General features: G+C 37.8%; 1 protein-coding gene across 1 annotated transcript; it reads right to left on the bottom strand.

The window, feature by feature from the left end:
* Window positions 1-1333: 1333 nt before the first annotated feature.
* On the bottom strand, window positions 1334-7287 carry LOC142349437 (uncharacterized). The gene is made up of 5 exons (XM_075400983.1): window positions 7046-7287; window positions 5204-5258; window positions 4433-4687; window positions 2477-2671; window positions 1334-1634 (listed from the first exon to the last, which is right to left on the bottom strand). Exons 1-5 carry the CDS (start codon window positions 7181-7183, stop codon window positions 1429-1431), a joined length of 849 nt encoding a protein of 282 aa, XP_075257098.1. The 5' UTR covers window positions 7184-7287; the 3' UTR covers window positions 1334-1428.
* Between the last annotated feature and the right edge of the window lie 12047 nt (window positions 7288-19334).

Raw genomic sequence — 19334 nt, 5'->3', positions numbered from 1 at the left:
GTTTTTGTCGTGTCTAACTATTCCTTTTATAAGGAAGTCTCATTGATGTTAATATTACGGGAAAATGATGATTGACAGTGTTTGCAGGTAACATCTTATAATTATAGTGCCTTCAACAGCGTCGTGTTGTAAAATTGTTTGAAGTTTTGGCTTCTTTAAGAATTTGTTTTTTTTTGTGGGCTCGTGACTTATCCTCATTACTAACAGGCCCAATTGGCTTCCTGAGGGGTTGAAACTTAATCCATCGCTTTTTTGTTGTAATCCTAAGTCTGTTTTGGCTTTTGAAAATATCTGTTTTTAAAAATAAATTTGGGCTTTTTTGTTGTAATCCTAAGTCTGTTGTGACTTTTGAAAATATCTGTTTTCAAAAATAAATTTGGGTTTTTGAGCTTCGTCTTTTTTAAATAGTTTTTCGGCCGATGTGTAGCTCAGTCTCTGAAAACACAGGTCACAACCCGTTTCCAGTGAGCTATAATTTATAACGATTTGAGCTTCAAACATTTGTTTCTCGGCTTTGTTACTACTGTCACTACGAGATTTCGTAAAATGTTAGATTTTTATATATTTGTACATTTCAAAGGATTTTTAGTTTCTTTTTAAGTTATAACAAAAATCGAGGATCTCATTGGCTTATAAGTTTTGCGCAATCAAAAATTGGATAATGACAAGTTTCAATTGCTTCCTATGTAGATATAAATGAACAATTTAGTGGTTTGAGTTGATATCTCATGACATTAATAACTGTGAAAATAATTGTTTATGAAAATGGAAAAGTATTTTTGAACTTTGCACCTATTTGCTCTTTTTTGTCGATCTTTTAACCAGTCGCATTGGGGAAAGGTTGCATATCTTTTCTAATGAAGTCAAGGTTAAATTGTTTTGGTTTTTTCTGATGCGAGTTTGTTTTTGTTATGATTTTTTTATTATAGATTTGGTTATTGTTTTATTATAGATTTTTTTAGGATTTGACCAAATAATGTTTGTTGTCTAGTAGTCATATTATCAACAACTTTCATTGGCCCTGTAACGTGGCTTTCGTATTTCATTGGTTGTTTATTGAACGATGTGTATGTTTTTGAAAGTTTTCTATCTCTTCATCTTTTGGTAGCGAATTAAGTCAAGAATGTGGATGAGCGGGGTCGGAACATTATGTGCGTACGCACATTATCGAACCTCCTTGTTTTTTGCAAATTCGCTGGATATGTGATTTCCTTTCAACATGTCGGCTCTGAAGTTTCACTGGTCTAAGTGAAACAGGTCTAAGTCCTGGCCCTTGCTTGGGCCATACTTTTGTGTCTGCACCCCTACGAAAACACTTAAAAGCACAAAAATATAAAATGTAGAACCTGTTCTGCAAAAGACAAATTGTCTCATTTTGTCATAAAATATCAATCAAGTATAATAAACAATGAATATTTCTGAAAATAGTTACATACACCAACTCGGAGTTTGTTGGCAGCCTTGATTTGAGTTGTTGTAACCTTTGCTCATTAAGTAGTCATGGACGTTTGGCAAATTATCTGCATTTAAGACTATCACATTTCTCTCTCCGTCCGCCTCGAGGAGTTGGTCCCAAAACTCTGTCGTTTCAGGGGCACCCCAGAACCGAAGGCGTTTGTTAGATGATCGCGATTCTTAAATGAGTCGCGAACTGTTTTCGACCGTTGTAGATATATTATTGTCTTGAAAAAGACATATTTGGGTTGTGCTATGTGGACATAGTTTTGTGCTATATTGTTGGTCCCTTCCCGGGTTGACCCCATAATTTTAAAAAGTTACCAAAAGACAACTTCCTGTTATGGTGTCTTTGAAAAGTTAAATACCTCCTGCTCGTTCTTATGGAGAAATAGTAACAATAAAACTTCCAATTAAGAAGAAGTTTTATCGTGGAACTTTCATATATGACAAAGATGTAGTTTTCCTAATATTATATAACTTTTTTGATTTTTGAAGTCAATCTTTGATAATATGAATATTCTAAGATTGAAACCTTTTGCCAACCCGGGTTTTCTTTAGAGAAAGCTAAAAGCTGAGTTTAAATTTATTATTAAAAAAATTCAGCGTAGTTGAAAATTAAAAATGCTAAGCTGAAAGTTGAAAAGCTAGAAAATTGGGCTCGCTCTGGGTATTTATCTCAAACTTTCTCTAACTTTGAGACAAAATTTTAACTTATTTTAAGCACAAAACTTGTGATTTTTTTGCATTTTTTCTCATATTTTTGTTATATTTTTCTTGGTGTCCGAAGTTTGTTTTGCGAAAGTTGAAGACCAAAAGTATTGTTTAAACAAATGACTTAGAAACTATTGAACTTGCAAGTTTATTAGTGGGCAAATCTTGCCAAATATTGTTAATCTTGCAAGAAAATCTTGCAAGATTATGTATAATCTTGCAAGATTCTTGCAAGATTAACATCCTGAATCGACTAGGTTAGTGGGTAAATAGTGGGTTAATTCCCAAGAAAACAGAAAACAGTTGCCTTGTATCATTTCCTGCAGTTTGATTAGCTGACATTGGTTGAGAATTTGGACATTTCCAAAAATGGAAGTGAAGTGGAATGAAGAAATTGGGGAAAAGGTGTCGTTGCGTGAGTCAATCTTGGACGGCTTTGAATTATCCAGTGAGCAGTAATGAGGTGCCTGTTCGTGTTCCATATGTAATATGGGCTGATTACCTAAAAAAAGTAAGCCAGGCTGAATTTGATTTTTTTTTGTCACCGGCTCCCGGCCCATGCCCCCTTTTTATTACAAGCGGTACTCTATAGATAAGACATTACTTGTGATAATATGTCCCGTGCCCTTTGAGTTTTGTTAATAATGCGTAACTGTTAAAATGGGGGGGGGGGGTGCGATACAATAAAAGATCCTGTTTTTTGAACTATTCGAACTGTTTTTCTTCCTCCCCCCCCCCCCTCTCCAAATTTTGGCCATAAAGGAGAAAAGTTCAACACGCTTGGAAACGCATATGTAAATTGGGATCTTTTTCTTTGCCCATTATTAACTCTTATCCTCTCATTAGCCCTTAGCAATGCAAAAGCACTTTTTAATTCTATTTTGGGCAAACATTGTGAACTCCAAGAAGAGTGGAGTCTTTTGAGTTGTGTCACCCAATGAGAGGGGACCTTAATTTTTGTAAATATTGTCTCACCCAACGAGCGGGGACAACATAAATAATTTTCAAGAGTTCAATTAAGATTGAAACGAGAAGAATTCTGAAACTTAAGGAGAACAGGACTGATGTTATAGAGAGCGATTGAGAAGAATGAAGAATTCTTCAACAAAAAAACACACTTATTTGAACTTTTAATGAGCAAAAACTTTTGATTCCGAATCAAAGTTTGATAACAAAGGTTTGTATTAATTCACATTTTTTATTTCCTTTTTAGTTTGCTCACGCAGTCTCGCCGTGAAATAATAGCCTCTCGTTATGGTACTTTTACGGTAATAGGGCGGTGTTTAACAGGGAAGAGCCCAACTCACGAGCTTCAATTTAATTTCTTAAAAAGTAAGCTTGAGAACGCATCAGCACCCGAAGTTCAGACCTTGAATTAAGCAAAAAAAAGTAGTTTTTTGCCGTTAACTTTTCTGCACAGTACACTCTCTAGTTTACTCACTCAATCGAATAAAATTTAGCTCACACAGGAGCAAAATTTTTTTTCACTTGGAATAAATTCACCTCAAATTAACGGCAGAGAAGTCAGGCTATGCAATTGAAGCTGCCGAAGATCGAAAATATGCTCAGTATGAAAATAGTTGTGCTCAACAAGGAATTATGTTCGTCCCGCTGGCAATTGAAGTTTTGGGCGGTCTGTCGAGGACTCTGAAGAAGGCCTTTTTGCGCATGTCGTTGTTAGCTGATAGCAGAAATTATCAGTCAGTGGGACAATCCATTGCCTTCGACAGAGCAGTTCAGTCACTTTCTGTTGTCATCATACGAGGATCAGCTAACATGCTGTTGTCGCGAGCTCCGTAGTTGAACGCAGCAATTAGTTGAACTGTCTGATAATCAGCGACCCGATTGTGTGGGACGCAATGTGAAGATAACTTTTCCTAGACGCTTGTGTTGAGCTGAATCAATCTCTTGATGAATTAGAAACAAGCCCGAATTCTTATTGTACTCACCCAATGAGAGGGGAGTATTTTCGTAAGCAATGTAAATCAACAGGAGGGTACTTGAGCGCAGTTCATTAACGCGAGGAAATTTAAAAACGAGAGTTAAAAGGCTGAGGGAGAGAGGAAGAAATGTCAGAGATCGGAGATAACCTTAAGATTGGCAAAAAGAAATAATCAGCAAACATTTAAATTTTAGATCAATATAAACCAAGAATATTAGATAATGGAGACCACGCAGATTTAATTAAAAAGAAATATAATTAAAAAAAAAACCTCAAATTAAATATGATTAAAGAGAGTAAATGCAAAAAACTAAGTGTTACCTGTAATTATACAATGCAAAAATGACTGGTGAAAAATTCCATCGCAATCAACGTAGCTGAACATATCCGAATAGTTTGCATGTATCAAACTGTACAAAGCTTTGTAGGTAGACAGTCCGTATGTTTTGAGGTCAAACAGAATGTTGAGGGGTTGAATAGAGTCGAAGTTCCAAATATGACCGTCTTCAAGGATCTTGTTTTTGAGAGGGTCCAAGTATTCAGACGCCAGTGTTATGTTACTAGGATCATCGTGTCCTGAAAAAGTTGCAAAATTTTGCCCAAAATTCAGGTGTATGGAAAAAGTTTTTAAAGCTAAAAATAGAATTGACATAAAACTATGTTGTCAATAAGGCGTGTTTGACGCACTGCGGTAGTTAATAAGAAGAAGATCTGGGATTTATTTAAATTATTATAGAAAATCGTTCTTTAAATTTTCAATCCGAATTTTGAATTCATTTCTCTTTTTTAGTCTAATATGCTTGTTAACGATCAATGGAATGGAAATTAGAGAAATGAGGAGGAAAAGAAAATCAACAACATTTCAGTCTTATATAAAAATTTCGTTGACATCACTTGCCTTTTTGGAAATAATTGAAATATTTATGAAAATAATACGGAAATCGTTCAAAGTGTCTGAATAAAAAGTTTCGCATGCAATTCAACAAATTAAGCCTCGTTGGCAGGCCTATCAAAGGCACATTTTAGACGCGATCACACCCCCTTCTCGGAAAGCACCAAATTTTGTTCACAAATTTTTAAAATGGTTATTACCTATGAAGAGAGTGCCCTGAACAAGATGAATGTCCGCCTCAACACTCCCAATACCCTATAACAAAGTTAGTTTTCAACTTATTAGTTGGAACTGGGTCAAAAATTATGCGCTCAGTATTGACACTTACTCAAGGTCAATTCTTATTCAGTCGTCATTCAGTGAAAAAAAGGGTTGCGAAAAGCATTTTGGTTCTAATATTTTTTTTTGAAAACAATATAAAAATTGATAATCAAAAAGCATATCCTGATTCAGTGCAATCAACAAAGTTACCTTTTTGCCTAGAATTCGGTAGTTGTCTTAAAAATTGGATGTGATGAACTTTTATTTGAAACCAGTGATAGTAACACAAGAATTTTTGTGTATTACAGAAACTTGGCCTGAGCAAAATTATGGTGCTGAGATATTCAACAAGGACCACTATTGGCCACATTGGTAGCACCACCCCTGTGGACATTAGCTCACTGAAAGTTGGAAAAAACAAGGAGCAAACAATTTTGATGCTGTTTTTTTTGACAAAGTAATGATTTATAACGAATTAGTGCTAAAAAGATTGTTAGCTTCAGACAAAAATTCTGAAATTAACAATCTTTTCAGCACTAATTCGTTATAAATCATTACTTTCTCAAGAAAACAGCATCAAAATTGTTTTTGTTGGCTAGTTTGTAATGTCTGAGCAAATGTTCAAATGTTGCAGCAAAAATTCAAACCAGCTTGCGGTCTGAACTGAAAATTCGCAGCGATTGTGACGTCTTTAACGTTAAAATCTTCAAAAATGGAAGCAAGCAAAAAGGTACTAAAAATTTTTGAAGTGGAATTTTTCAGATTGTCTAAAAACTGGTTCTTTGACTTCCGTCATAAAATGTATGCAAAATCATCTAATATCAACAATCACTATTCATTTTTGCAGATTTTAAATAATAATTGATTTACTCTAAAAGAAGTAACATTCTACTGACAGCACAGCAAAATTCTTTCTTCATTTTTTTGATTTTCAACCGGATCTTTTTTGTTTCAGACGGCAACGAGTTCAATGCACGCAACAACTTCGACAAAATTTAAAATGGATTGTTTACAAACAAAAAAGTCTCTTAAGAAAACAGATCTGAATTATGTAAGATCAAAGCTAAAATTAACGCAAAATTATGTATGATCTACTCTCAGAAACCCAAAAGTATGAAATATCAACGCTAACTTCAACTCAAAACTATGTAAGATCTACGCTTAGAAACACAAAATTATGGTAGATCTATGCTTAGAAACCCAAAATTATGTAGAATCGACGCTAATTTCAACACAAAATTTATGGAAGATCTATGCTTAGAAACCCAAAATTTTGTAAAATCGACGCTAAACTCAACACAAAATTATATAAAATCCACGCTTAGAAACGCAAAGTTATGTAAGATGTACTTTTAGAAACGCAATATCATGTAAGATCAACGCTAAATTCAAAGCAAATTTATGTAACATTTACGCTTAGAAACGCAAAATTATATACAATCTACGCTTAGAACCGGCAATACTTTCTTTCAACGCCTCAAGCGTAGATCTTACATAAATCCAACGCATTCACCGCCAATATTACATCATTTTTCATTTTTTAGAGTTGACACCTCGTCCCAGGGCGTCCCAATTTTGAATTCTTTCTACTATTACCCCTTTTCTTTTATGCATCTCCAATTTGCAGAAATGTGCCATTAAATAGTATAGATTTATATGTAGGTGTAGGACATGCGCCGTGTGTTACAAATTCAAAATAGATGCACCCAATTGGGGTTGGGGGTGGGGGTAGTTAGAGCAACTGGAAAGGATCCTCTGATATTTTTTTGGTAGAAACTGACCTCATTGACGGCGCTCCACAACGGCACTTTTTGCTGATAATCGTTGTGAGAATGTGCTCCGTAAAACACAACATTACCACACAACATTATTTCAAATGATACAACTAAAAGCACAGAACAGAAAATTGCATACACCATAATTGTTGTAAATTACTATGGACAATTCGATTTTCAAAAGAGATTTATCAACTTCGTCGTTTTGTTACTCGTTGTGAAGTGACCTGTTTGAAACTGAATTGACATTTAACTATTCTATTATTGGTAGCCGATTATGAGATAAAGATTTATTATCCAAGTTCAATTAGGTTCAACTGCAACGCATAGAGTTCAGATATTAGTAAATATCACCAAGTATTTGAAATATTTAATCAACTGGCGTTACTTTTGGAATTTAACTTCAACTGGTTACTTTTGAACCAATGGGTTTCGAGTAAATATTCTGTTTTGGTTACACCCGGGTTGACGTTTGCAGCCTTAACCCACCTCTAAATACCACGGAATAGGGTGTTAGTATTAAACCTTCCACTCTTAATTATTGGGGCAATGAGTTTAATTTTGTAATATTGGGAAAAAACAGTTTAAATAAACTCTTATCTCTTCTTGTACATTTTTCACAAAGGGTGTAGACTCCCGAGTCGAGACATGGAATTTATGAAAAGACCTAATAATTACAGGTGGAGTGGGGGGGCAAATATTGTACATTTTTCACAAAGGGTGTAGACTCCTGAGTCGAGACATGGAATTTATGAAAAGACCTATTAATTACAGGTGGGGGGGCAAATATTGTACTTTTTTCACAAAGGGTGTAGGATCCCGAGTCGAGACATGGAAGTTATGAAACGACCTAGTAATTCCAGGTGGGCGGCAAATATTGTACATTTTTCACAAAGGGTGTAGACTCCCGAGTCGAGACATGGAAGTTATGAAACGACCTAGTAATTCCAGGTGGGGGGGGCAAATATTGTACATTTTTCACAAAGGGTGTAGATTCCCGATTCGAGACATGGAATTTATGAAAAGACCTATTAATTAAAGGTGGGGGGGGGGCAAATATTGTACATTTTTCACAAAAGGTGTAGACACCCGAGTCGAGACATGGAAGTTATGAAACGACCTAGTAATTCCAAGGGTGGGGGGCAAATATTGTTCATTTTTCACAAAGGGTGTAGACTCCCGACTCGAGACATGGAAGTTATGAAACGACCTAGTAATTCCAGGTGGGGGGCAAATATTGTACATTTTTCACAAAGGGTGTAGACTCCAAGTCGAGACATGGAATTTATGAAAAGACCTATTAATTCCAGGTGGGGGGGCAAATATTGTACATTTTTTACAAAGGGTGTATACTCCCGAGACGAGACATGGAAGTTATGAAACGACCTAGGAATTCCAGGTGGGGGGGGGTGGCAAATATTATACATTTTTCACAAAGGGTGTAGACTCCCGAGTCGAGACATGGAATTTATGAAAAGACCTATTAATTACAGGTGGGGGGCAAATATTGTACATTTTTCAAAAAGGGTGTAGACTCCCGAGTCGAGACATGGAATTTATGAAAAGACCTATTAATTACAGGTGGGGGCGGGCAAATATTGTACATTTTTCACAAAAGGTGTAGACTCCCGAGTCGAGACTTGGAAGTTATGAAACGACCAGTAATTCCAGGTGGCGGGGGGCAAATTTTGTACATTTTCACAAAGGGTGTAGACTCCCGAGTCGAGACATGGAAGTTATGAAACGACCTAGTAATTCTAGGTGGGGGGGGGGGGGGTGGCAAATATTCTACATTTTTCACAAAGGGCGTAGACTCCCGAGTCGAGACATGGAATTCATGAAAAGACCTATTAATTACAGGTGGGGGGGGCAAATATTGTACATTTTTCACAAAGGGTGTAGACTCCCAAGTCGAGACATGGAATTTATGAAAAGACCTATTAATTACAGGTGGGGGAGGGGGGGGCAAATATTGTACATTTCTCACAAAGGGTGTAGACTCCCGAGTCGAGACATGGAAGTTATGAAACGACCTAGTAATTCCAGGTGGGGGCAAATATTGTACATTTTTCACAAAGGGTGTAGACTCCCGAGTCGAGACATTGAAGTTATGAAACGACCTAGTAATCCAGGTGGGGGGGCAAATATTGTACATTTTTCACAAAGGGTGTAGACTCCCGAGTCGAGACATGGAAGTTATGAAACGACCTAGGAATTCCAGGTGGCGGGGGGCAAATATTGTACATTTTTCACAAAGGGGGTGGATTCCCGAGTCGAGACATGGAAGTTATGAAACGACCTAGTAATTCCAGGTGAGGGGGGGGGCAAATATTCTACATTTTTTACAAAGGGTGTAGACTCCCGAGTCGAGACATGGAAGTTATGAAACGACCTAGTAATTCTAGGTGGGGGGGCAAATATTCTACATTTTTCACAAAGGGCGTAGACTCCCGAGTCGAGACATGGAATTCATGAAAAGACCTATTAAATACAGGTGGGGGGGGGCAAATATTGTACATTTTTCACAAAGGGTGTAGATTCCCGATTCGAGACATGGAATTTATGAAAAGACCTATTAATTAAAGGTGGGGGGGGGCAAATATTGTACATTTTTCACAAAAGGTGTAGACACCCGAGTCGAGACATGGAAGTTATGAAACGACCTAGTAATTCCAAGGGTGGGGGCAAATATTGTTCATTTTTCACAAAGGGTGTAGACTCCCGACTCGAGACATGGAAGTTATGAAACGACCTAGTAATTCCAGGTGGGGGGCAAATATTGTACATTTTTCACAAAGGGTGTAGACTCCAAGTCGAGACATGGAATTTATGAAAATACCAATTAATTCCAGGTGGGGGGGCAAATATTGTACATTTTTTACAAAGGGTGTATACTCCCGAGACGAGACATGGAACTTATGAAACGACCTAGGAATTCCAGGTGGGGGGGGTGGCAAATATTATACATTTTTCACAAAGGGTGTAGACTCCCGAGTCGAGACATGGAATTTATGAAAAGACCTATTAATTTCAGGTGGGGGCAAATATTGTACATTTTTCAAAAAGGGTGTAGACTCCCGAGTCGAGACATGGAATTTATGAAAAGACCTATTAATTACAGGTGGGGGCGGGCAAATATTGTACATTTTTCACAAAAGGTGTAGACTCCCGAGTTGAGACATGGAAGTTATGAAACGACCAGTAATTCCAGGTGGCGGGGGGCAAATATTGTACATTTTTCACAAAGGGTGTAGACTCCCGAGTCGAGACATGGAAGTTATGAAACGACCTAGTAATTCTAGGGAGTCGAGACATGGAATTCATGAAAAGACCTATTAATTACAGGTGGGGGGGGGGCAAATATTGTACATTTTTCACAAAGGGTGTAGACTCCCAAGTCGAGACATTGAATTTATGAAAAGACCTATTAATTACAGGTGGGGGAGGGGGGGGGCAAATATTGTACATTTTTCACAAAGGGTGTAGACTCCCGAGTCGAGACTTGGAAGTTATGAAACGACCTAGTAATTCCAGGTGGGGGCAAATATTGTACATTTTTAACAAAGGGTGTAGACTTCCGAGTCGAGACATTGAACTTATGAAACGACCTAGTAATTCCAGGTGGGGGGCAAATATTGTACATTTTTCACAAAGGGTGTAGACTCCCGAGTCGAGACATGGAAGTTATGAAACGACCTAGGAATTCCAGGTGGCGGGGGGCAAATATTGTACATTTTTTACAAAGGGGGTAGACTCCCGAGTCGAGACATGGAATTTATGAAACGACCTAGTAATTCCAGGTGGGGGGGGGGGGGGGCAAATATTCTACATTTTTTACAAAGGGCGTAGACTCCTGAGTCGAGACATGGAATTTATGAAAAGACCTATTAATTACAGGTGGGGGGGGGGCAAATAGCGTACATTTTTCACAAAGGGTGTAGACTCCCGAGTCGAGACATGGAATTTATGAAAAGACCTATTAATTACAGGTGGGGGGGGGGAAATATTGTACATTTTTCACAAAGGGTGTAGACTCGCGAGTCGAGACATGGAATTTATGAAACGACCTAGTAATTCCAGGTGGGGGGGCAATTATTCTACATTTTTCACAAAGGGCGTAGACTCCTGAGTCGAGACATGAATTTATGAAAAGACCTATTAATTACAGGTAGGGGGGCAAATATTCCACATTTTTCACAAAGGGTGTAGACTCCCGAGTCGAGACATGGAATTTATGAAAAGACCTATTAATTACAGGTGGGGGGGGTGGGCAAATATTGTACATTTTTCACAAAGGGTGTAGACTCTCGAGTCGAGACATGGAATTTATGAAAAGACCTATTAATTACAGGTGGGGGGCAAATATTGTACATTTTTCACAAAGGGTGTAGACTCCCGAGTCGAGACATGGAATTTATGAAAAGACCTATTAATTACAGGTGGGGGCGGGCAAATATTGTACATTTTTCACAAAAGGTGTAGACTCCCGAGTCGAGACATGGAAGTTATGAAACGACCAGTAATTCCAGGTGGCGGGGGCAAATATTGTACATTTTTCACAAAGGGTGTAGACTCCCGAGTCGAGACATGGAAGTTATGAAACGACCTAGTAATTCTAGATGGGGGGGCAAATATTCTACATTTTTCACAAAGGGCGTAGACTCCCGAGTCGAGACATGGAATTCATGAAAAGACCTATTAATTACAGGTGGGGGGGGGGCAAATATTGTACATTTTTCACAAAGGTTGTAGACTCCCAAGTCGAGACATGGAATTTATGAAAAGACCTTTTAATTACAGGTGGGGGAGGGGGGGCAAATATTGTACATTTTTCACAAAGGGTGTAGACTCCCGAGTCGAGACATGGAAGTTATGGAACGACCTAGTAATTCCAGGTGGGGGCAAATATTGTACATTTTTCACAAAGGGTGTAGACTCCCGAGTCGAGACATTGAAGTTATGAAACGACCTAGTAATTCCAGGTGGGGGGCAAATATTGTACATTTTTCACAAAGGGTGTAGACTCCCGAGTCGAGACATGGAAGTTATGAAACGACCTAGTAATTCCAGGTGGGGGGGGGCAAATATTGTACATTTTTCACAAAGGGTGTAGACTCCCGAGTCGAGACATGGAAGTTATGAAACGACCTAGGAATTCCAGGTGGGGGGGGCAAATATTCTACATTTTTCACAAAGGGCGTAGACTCCCGAGTCGAGACATGGAATTCATGAAAAGACCTATTAATTACAGGTGGGGGGGGGGGCAAATATTGTACATTTTTCACAAAGGGTGTAGACTCCCAAGTCGAGACATGGAATTTATGAAAAGACCTATTAATTACAGGTGGGGGAGAGGGGGGGGGGCAAATATTGTACATTTTTCACAAAGGGTGTAGACTCCCGAGTCGAGACATGGAAGTTATGAAACGACCTAGTAATTCCAGGTGGGGGCAAATATTGTACATTTTTCACAAAGGGTGTAGACTCCCGAGTCGAGACATTGAAGTTATGAAACGACCTAGTAATTCCAGGTGGGGGGGCAAATATTGTACATTTTTCACAAAGGGTGTAGACTCCCGAGTCGAGACATGGAAGTTATGAAACGACCTAGGAATTCCAGGTGGCGGGGGGCAAATATTGTACATTTTTCACAAAGGGGGTAGACTCCCGAGTCGAGACATGGAAGTTATGAAACGACCTAGTAATTCCAGGTGGGGGGCAAATATTCTACATTTTTTACAAAGGGCGTAGACTCCTGAGTCGAGACATGGAATTTATGAAAAGACCTATTAATTACAGGTGGGGGGGGCAAATAGCGTACATTTTTCACAAAGGGTGTAGACTCCCGAGTCGAGACATGGAATTTATGAAAAGACCTATTAATTACAGGTGGGGGGGGGAAATATTGTACATTTTTCACAAAGGGTGTAGACTCGCGAGTCGAGACATGGAATTTATGAAACGACCTAGTAATTCCAGGTGGGGGGGGGCAATTATTCTACATTTTTCACAAAGGGCGTAGACTCCTGAGTCGAGACATGAATTTATGAAAAGACCTATTAATTACAGGTAGGGGGCAAATATTCCACATTTTTCACAAAGGGTGTAGACTCCTGAGTCGAGACATGGAATTTATGAAAAGACCTATTAATTACAGGTGGGGGGGGGGGTGGTGGGCAAATATTGTACATTTTTCACAAAGGGTGTAGACTCGCGAGTCGAGACATGGAATTTATGAAAAGACCTATTAATTACAGGTGGGGGGGGGGGCAAATATTGTACATTTTTCACAAAGGGTGTAGACTCCCGAGTCAAGACATGGAATTTATGAAAAGACCTAATAATTACAGGTGGAGGGGGGGGCAAATATTGTACGTTTTTCACAAAGGGTGTAGACTCCTGAGTCGAGACATGGAATTTATGAAAAGACCTATTAATTACAGATGGGGGGGGGGGGGTTGGGCAAATTTTGTACATTTTTCACAAAAGGTGTAGACTCCCGAGTCGAGACATGGAATTTATGAAAAGACCTATTAATTACAGGTGGGGTGGTTATTCCAGGGGTTAGACACATAGCTAAGTATTAAACATTGTTTCTTATAGTTCAATTATAAACTCACAAAAATCTGAACGTCCTTGAAATTGGTACAATCTCCGGTCTAGTCTATTTCAGAGGAGGAAGATGTTTTCGGCTTAGCGGTGGTCATGCCAACGCTACATCATCGTCCCGTCAAGACACTCAAAGTGAAAGTCGCCGTTAGGGTCGTTGAAGCAGATTGATCACTTGTAGTTGCAACGAATTTAGAAACCAGATGTCTTAGTATTTCCGTTCTCGGTTCTCGAAGATGTTGTTGTTTTGTTTTGTCGGTTCAATCTCGGCTCCCTGGGTTGCTTGTTGGATGATTTCCACAAAACATAGCTAGTTTATGTGTAATTTAATGCCGGCATGCTTTTGAGTTTCTTGCGTTCGAAAGATGAGGTGAAGAACTAAGAGCTTTATCTTGATCAGTTTTCTGAAATCATCGATAATTATACCCCCCATATTTTACAACCCTATTTGCTTTTTTAAACGGTCTGATCTGCATATTTCTGTTTGGGTTTGAATCTTTTGGAGTTTGTTGTAAATAATGCTGCTTTGCTCGGCTATAGTGGTGCAATTTCTTTTGTTTCATTATTTGGGTCTACATTACCTAACATAACCAGGTCTATCTAGTTTCTAGGTTCCTATTTAGCCTATCTATTTTCAATTTACCTGTTTTTACTTGGTGTGGAGTTACATTTCTTCCTTGGCGCTGTTTTGATTAGCGTTGTCAATTTCAGTTTGTTGGCTGTCTTTTTCGCTCCGAGTTCGCCGCTTGCTGTTGGGTTAGTTGGATTGCGTTCATTAATTGTTTTCTGTTCGGTGTAAGCATTGGGTAGTTGGTCCGTGTAGGCTGTCGGGCTGGTAGACATTGACTCCACTGGTTGTGGTTCCCCCTTATTTTCGGTTTTCTTTTCTGCTGTCGGTTGGTGGAATTTCACACTTTCCAATATGTTTCTGCCTCTTGGTTGGCCAGGATGCTGCTGGTTACTAGTTTTGTTATGGAATCAATCGAATTGGTCTTCGATGTTTCTGAATAAGGAGACTCCGTTGGAGTCTCAGGCCTAACTCTTTTCTTTGACCACTTCTCTGTGGTTAGTTCCATCTCCTTCTTGTTGGCAGCAAAGGTCATGAAAGCCGCATCTCCTCTCTCTAACTTGACAATAACCCTTCATGTTTTGTTCCGATGTTTTGTGCCCTAAAATTCCCTTTTTGTTCCGAAAACACTTGTGGGGGGAGGAACTATATACTCAACTGTTTTTTTTGTTCAGACAAATTTGGCCGATCGATATCTTCGTCGTAGAGAAATATGAGTGGTTTCATTAGAAAGCCCGTCCAGCGTAGAACTCGAAAATAAAAAGATTTTTTGAATTTCGTTTTTTTTTCGAGGAGTTATCGAGGATTGAAGTTTTGTGTGAACACGGGACATTTGGCATGATATTGTTCACTTTTAATGTAATTTTTCCTCAAATTAAGATCGCTTTAATAAAAGTATTAAATCAAAATTACATTCCACGCCTTAAAATGAACTAATATTGAGTTTCTAACAGAAAAAAAAGCGATAAAAAAACCAGTTCTGGTCTCATAGGGAAGTTAATTATAAAAAAAATCGAATTCTAATGGCTCTTCTAATCGAATTCTAAAATCGACAGGTAATGGCTATTAGGACTTTGAAAATGGTTTTTGGAAAAAAATTTCAAAACTACCCGATCAAAATCCTAAGTTCGTTAACTGTAAGTCAGCCATTTCTACTGCAATCAAAATTAATCCCGCGAGCGGTTTTATCCCTATTTGCTTTTTTATACGGTCTGAGCTGCATATTGCTGTTTGGGTTTGAATCTTTTGGAGTTTGTTGTAAATAATGCTTCTTTGCTCGGCTATAGTGGTGCAATTTCTTTTGTTTGATTATTTGGGTCTACATAACCAGGTGTATCTAGTTTCTAGGTTCCTATTTAGCCTATCTATTTTCAATTTACCTGTTTTTACTTGGTCTGGAGTTGGCTTTAGTTACATTTCCTCCTTCACTTTGTTTTGATTAGCGTTGTCAATTTCAGTTTGTTGGCTGTCTTTTTCGCTCCGAGTTTGCCGCTTGCTGTTGGGTGAGTTGGATTGCGTTCATTAATTGTTTTCTGTTCGGTGTAAGCATTGGGTAGTTGGTCCCTGGTAGGCTGTCGGGCTGGTAAACATTGACTCCATTGGTTGTGGTTCCCCCTTATTTTCGGTTTTCTTTTCGGCTGTCGGTTGGTGGTATTTCACACTTTCCAATATGTTTCTGCGTCTTGGTTGGCCAGGATGCTGCTGGTTACTAGTTTTGTTATAGAACTAATCGAATTGGTCTTCGATGTTTCTGAATAATGAGACCCTGTTGGAGTCTCAGGTGTAACTCTTTTCTTTGACCACTTCTCTGAGGTTGGTTCCATCTCCTTCTTGTTGGCAGCAAAGGTCATGAAAGCCGCATCTCCTCTCTCTAAGTTGACAATAACCCTTCATGTTTTGTTCCGATGTTTTGTGCCCTACAATTCCCTTTTTGTTCCGAAAACACTTGTGGGGGGAGAAACTATATACTCAACTGTTTTTTTTGTTCAGACAATTTTGGCCGATCGATATCTTTGTCGTAGAGAAATATGAGTGGTTTCATTAGAAAGCCCGTCCAGCGTAGAACTCGAAAATAAAAAGATTTTTTGAATTTCGTTTTTTTTTCGAGGAGTTATCGAGGATTGAAGTTTTGTGTGAACACGGGACATTTGGCATGATATTGTTCATTTTTAGTGTAATTTTTCCTCAAATTAAGATTGCTTTAATAAAAAGTAATAAATCAAAATTACATTCCACGCCTTAAAATGAACTAATTTTGAGTTTCTAACCGAAAAAAAAGCGATAAAAAGACCAGTTCTGGTCTCATAGGGAAGTTAATTATAAAAAAATCGAATTCTAATGGCTCTTCTAATCGAATTCTAAAATCGACAGGTAATGGCTATTAGGACTTTGAAAATGGTTTTTGGAAAAAAATTTCAACGCTACCCGATCAAAATCCTAAGTTCGTTAACTGTAAGTCAGCCATTTCTACTGCAATCAAAATTAATCCCGCGAGCGGTTTTATCCCTATTTGCTTTTTTATACGGTCTGATCTGCATATTGCTGTTTGGGTTTGAATCTTTTTGAGTTTGTTGTAAATAATGCTTCTTTGCTCGGCTATAGTGGTGCAATTTCTTTTGTTTGATTATTTGGGTCTACATAACCAGGTCTATCTAGTTTCTAGGTTCCTATTTAGCCTATCTATTTTCAATTTACCTGTTTTTACTTGGTCTGGAGTTGGCTTTAGTTACATTTCCTCCTTCACTGGGTTTTGATTAGCGTTGTCAATTTCAGTTTGTTGGCTGTCTTTTTCGCTCCGAGTTTGCCGCTTGCTGTTGGGTGAGTTGGATTGCGTTCATTAATTGTTTTCTGTTCGGTGTAAGCATTGGGTAGTTGGTCCCTGGTAGGCTGTCGGGCTGGTAAACATTGACTCCATTGGTTGTGGTTCCCCCTTATTTTCGGTTTTCTTTTCGGCTGTCGGTTGGTGGTATTTCACACTTTCCAATATGTTTCTGCGTCTTGGTTGGCCAGGATGCTGCTGGTTACTAGTTTTGTTATGGAACTAATCGAATTGGTCTTCGATGTTTCTGAATAATGAGACTCTGTTGGAGTCTCAGGCGTAACTCTTTTCTTTGACCACTTCTCTGAGGTTGGTTCCATCTCCTTCTTGTTGGCAGCAAAGGTCATGAAAGCCGCATCTCCTCTCTCTAAGTTGACAATAACCCTTCATGTTTTGTTCCGATGTTTTGTGCCCTACAATTCCCTTTTTGTTCCGAAAACACTTGTGGGGGAGAAACTATATACTCAACTGTTTTTTTTTGTTCAGACAATTTTGGCCGATCGATATCTTCGTCGTAGAGAAATATGAGTGGTTTCATTAGAAAGCCCGTCCAGCGTAGAACTCGAAACTAAAAAGATTTTTTGAATTTCGTTTTTTTTCGAGGAGTTATCGAGGATTGAAGTTTTGTGTGAACACGGGACATTTGGCGTGATATTGTTCACTTTTAGTGTAATTTTTCCTCAAATTAAGATTGCTTTAATAAAAGTATTAAATCAAAATTACATTCCACGCCTTAAAATGAACTAATTTTGAGTTTCTAACAGAAAAAAAGGCGATCAAAAGACCAGTTCTGGTCTCATAGGGAAGTTAATTATAAAAAAATCGAATTCTAATGGCTCTTCTAATCGAATTCTAAAATCGACAGGTAATGGCTATTAGGACTTTGAAAATGGTTTTTGGAAAAAAATTTCAACACTACCCGATCAAAATCCTAAGTTCGTTAACTGTAAGTCAGCCATTTCTACTGCAATTAAAATTGATCCCGCGAGCGGTTTTATCTTGTAACTATTGGTTGGTTATAAGACTTCAATGCCACAAGATTTCAAAAAAATTAAAACTGCTTTGGTATTTTCGTATCATTGTTTCCTCTTGAAATCTTATTACAATATCCTAATATTGACGGCTTCCCTTGACTTTCAATTGATCATGGATAAAGTTTTCAGAGAAAAACCTATGGTTTCGATGGCTCCAACGCTTTCTTTTTTTCGCACTTTTCTACATATTTTGGATTTTGCCTGTATTTGTTGTTCTCATAGTCAATGACTTATTCTAATGTTCTTTTGATGACATACTGAAGACAAACACCCTTTTCATCCCATCGGAGCAAAACTTAGCGTATTGATTAGCTTCCGTTGACAGCTATTGAATTTCACGGCGTTGATACTACGGGTTTTCTCAAAATTTTCGTGGTTTTAAATGTATTTGTTCATTTTTGTTTTGAAGTCGGATTGTTGCAAAAAAGGAGAATCCCAATGCTCTTAAAAATGAATTGAAAAAAGAAAGTTTCTTACTGCATGGTTTGTTTTTAATGACTTCGACGCTTTTCGCTCAATTTTTTTTTGAGTTTGCAGTTTTTGCCTGTTTTTATTATTCTTTTGTTTGCTGCAAAACGCTGATTGGTCTCATAAGCTTGCAATTAAGGATTGAATTAGAGATGTTACCCAAAGCAGTCAGTTTATAGCGAATAGTCTTAAAATTTATGATATTGTACATCTTAAATGAATTTTAAAATTTTTTAGTTTTTGTTGTTCTTTTCGTTAAAGTGTAACTTCTTCTCTTCATTGACAGGTCCCATCCAATTCCCTTTATTTCGCAAATTAACATGTGTACTGATGTTTTGTCGTATTTGGTGTTTTGTTTGTTGGACAATATGTGTTTTCATCAAAAAAATGTGAGTGATGTATTTGTGTGTCTTTTTCTCTTCTTGTAGCAAATTCGCATAACAACAAATCACCATGATTTTCAAATGTGGCCCAAACGAACACATTCGTTTTTTCAGTTTGATTTTAGCGGAGTTAGCATAAATAAAAATTGAAATAAAAATACATAATATTCAGATAATAGCTAATGAGTTTAATGGCTTCAGTAGTTCGTGTTTTTGCAAGTTGTTTGTAACTTTTTGAGTTTTCCTGCATCTATAGCCCTTTCTATGACTTAGTCTATCCAAGAACAGGTCTTGCAGGATTCATAATGAATTTTTAGTACATTTATTAAGAATTCTTTGTTGAAAGCTAATGATTTTTAAGACTTTTGAAATTTTTTTGGTTAAAAAAATGTTGAGTGATTTTTGAATTTCGCAT

The sequence above is a fragment of the Convolutriloba macropyga genome, chromosome 11 (assembly GCF_964194025.1).
Source record: "Convolutriloba macropyga chromosome 11, txConMacr16.3, whole genome shotgun sequence".
Lineage (NCBI taxonomy): Eukaryota > Metazoa > Xenacoelomorpha > Acoela > Convolutidae > Convolutriloba > Convolutriloba macropyga.
Note: the sequence above shows the minus strand (reverse complement) of the source record. Positions and strands in the feature narration are given on the sequence as shown.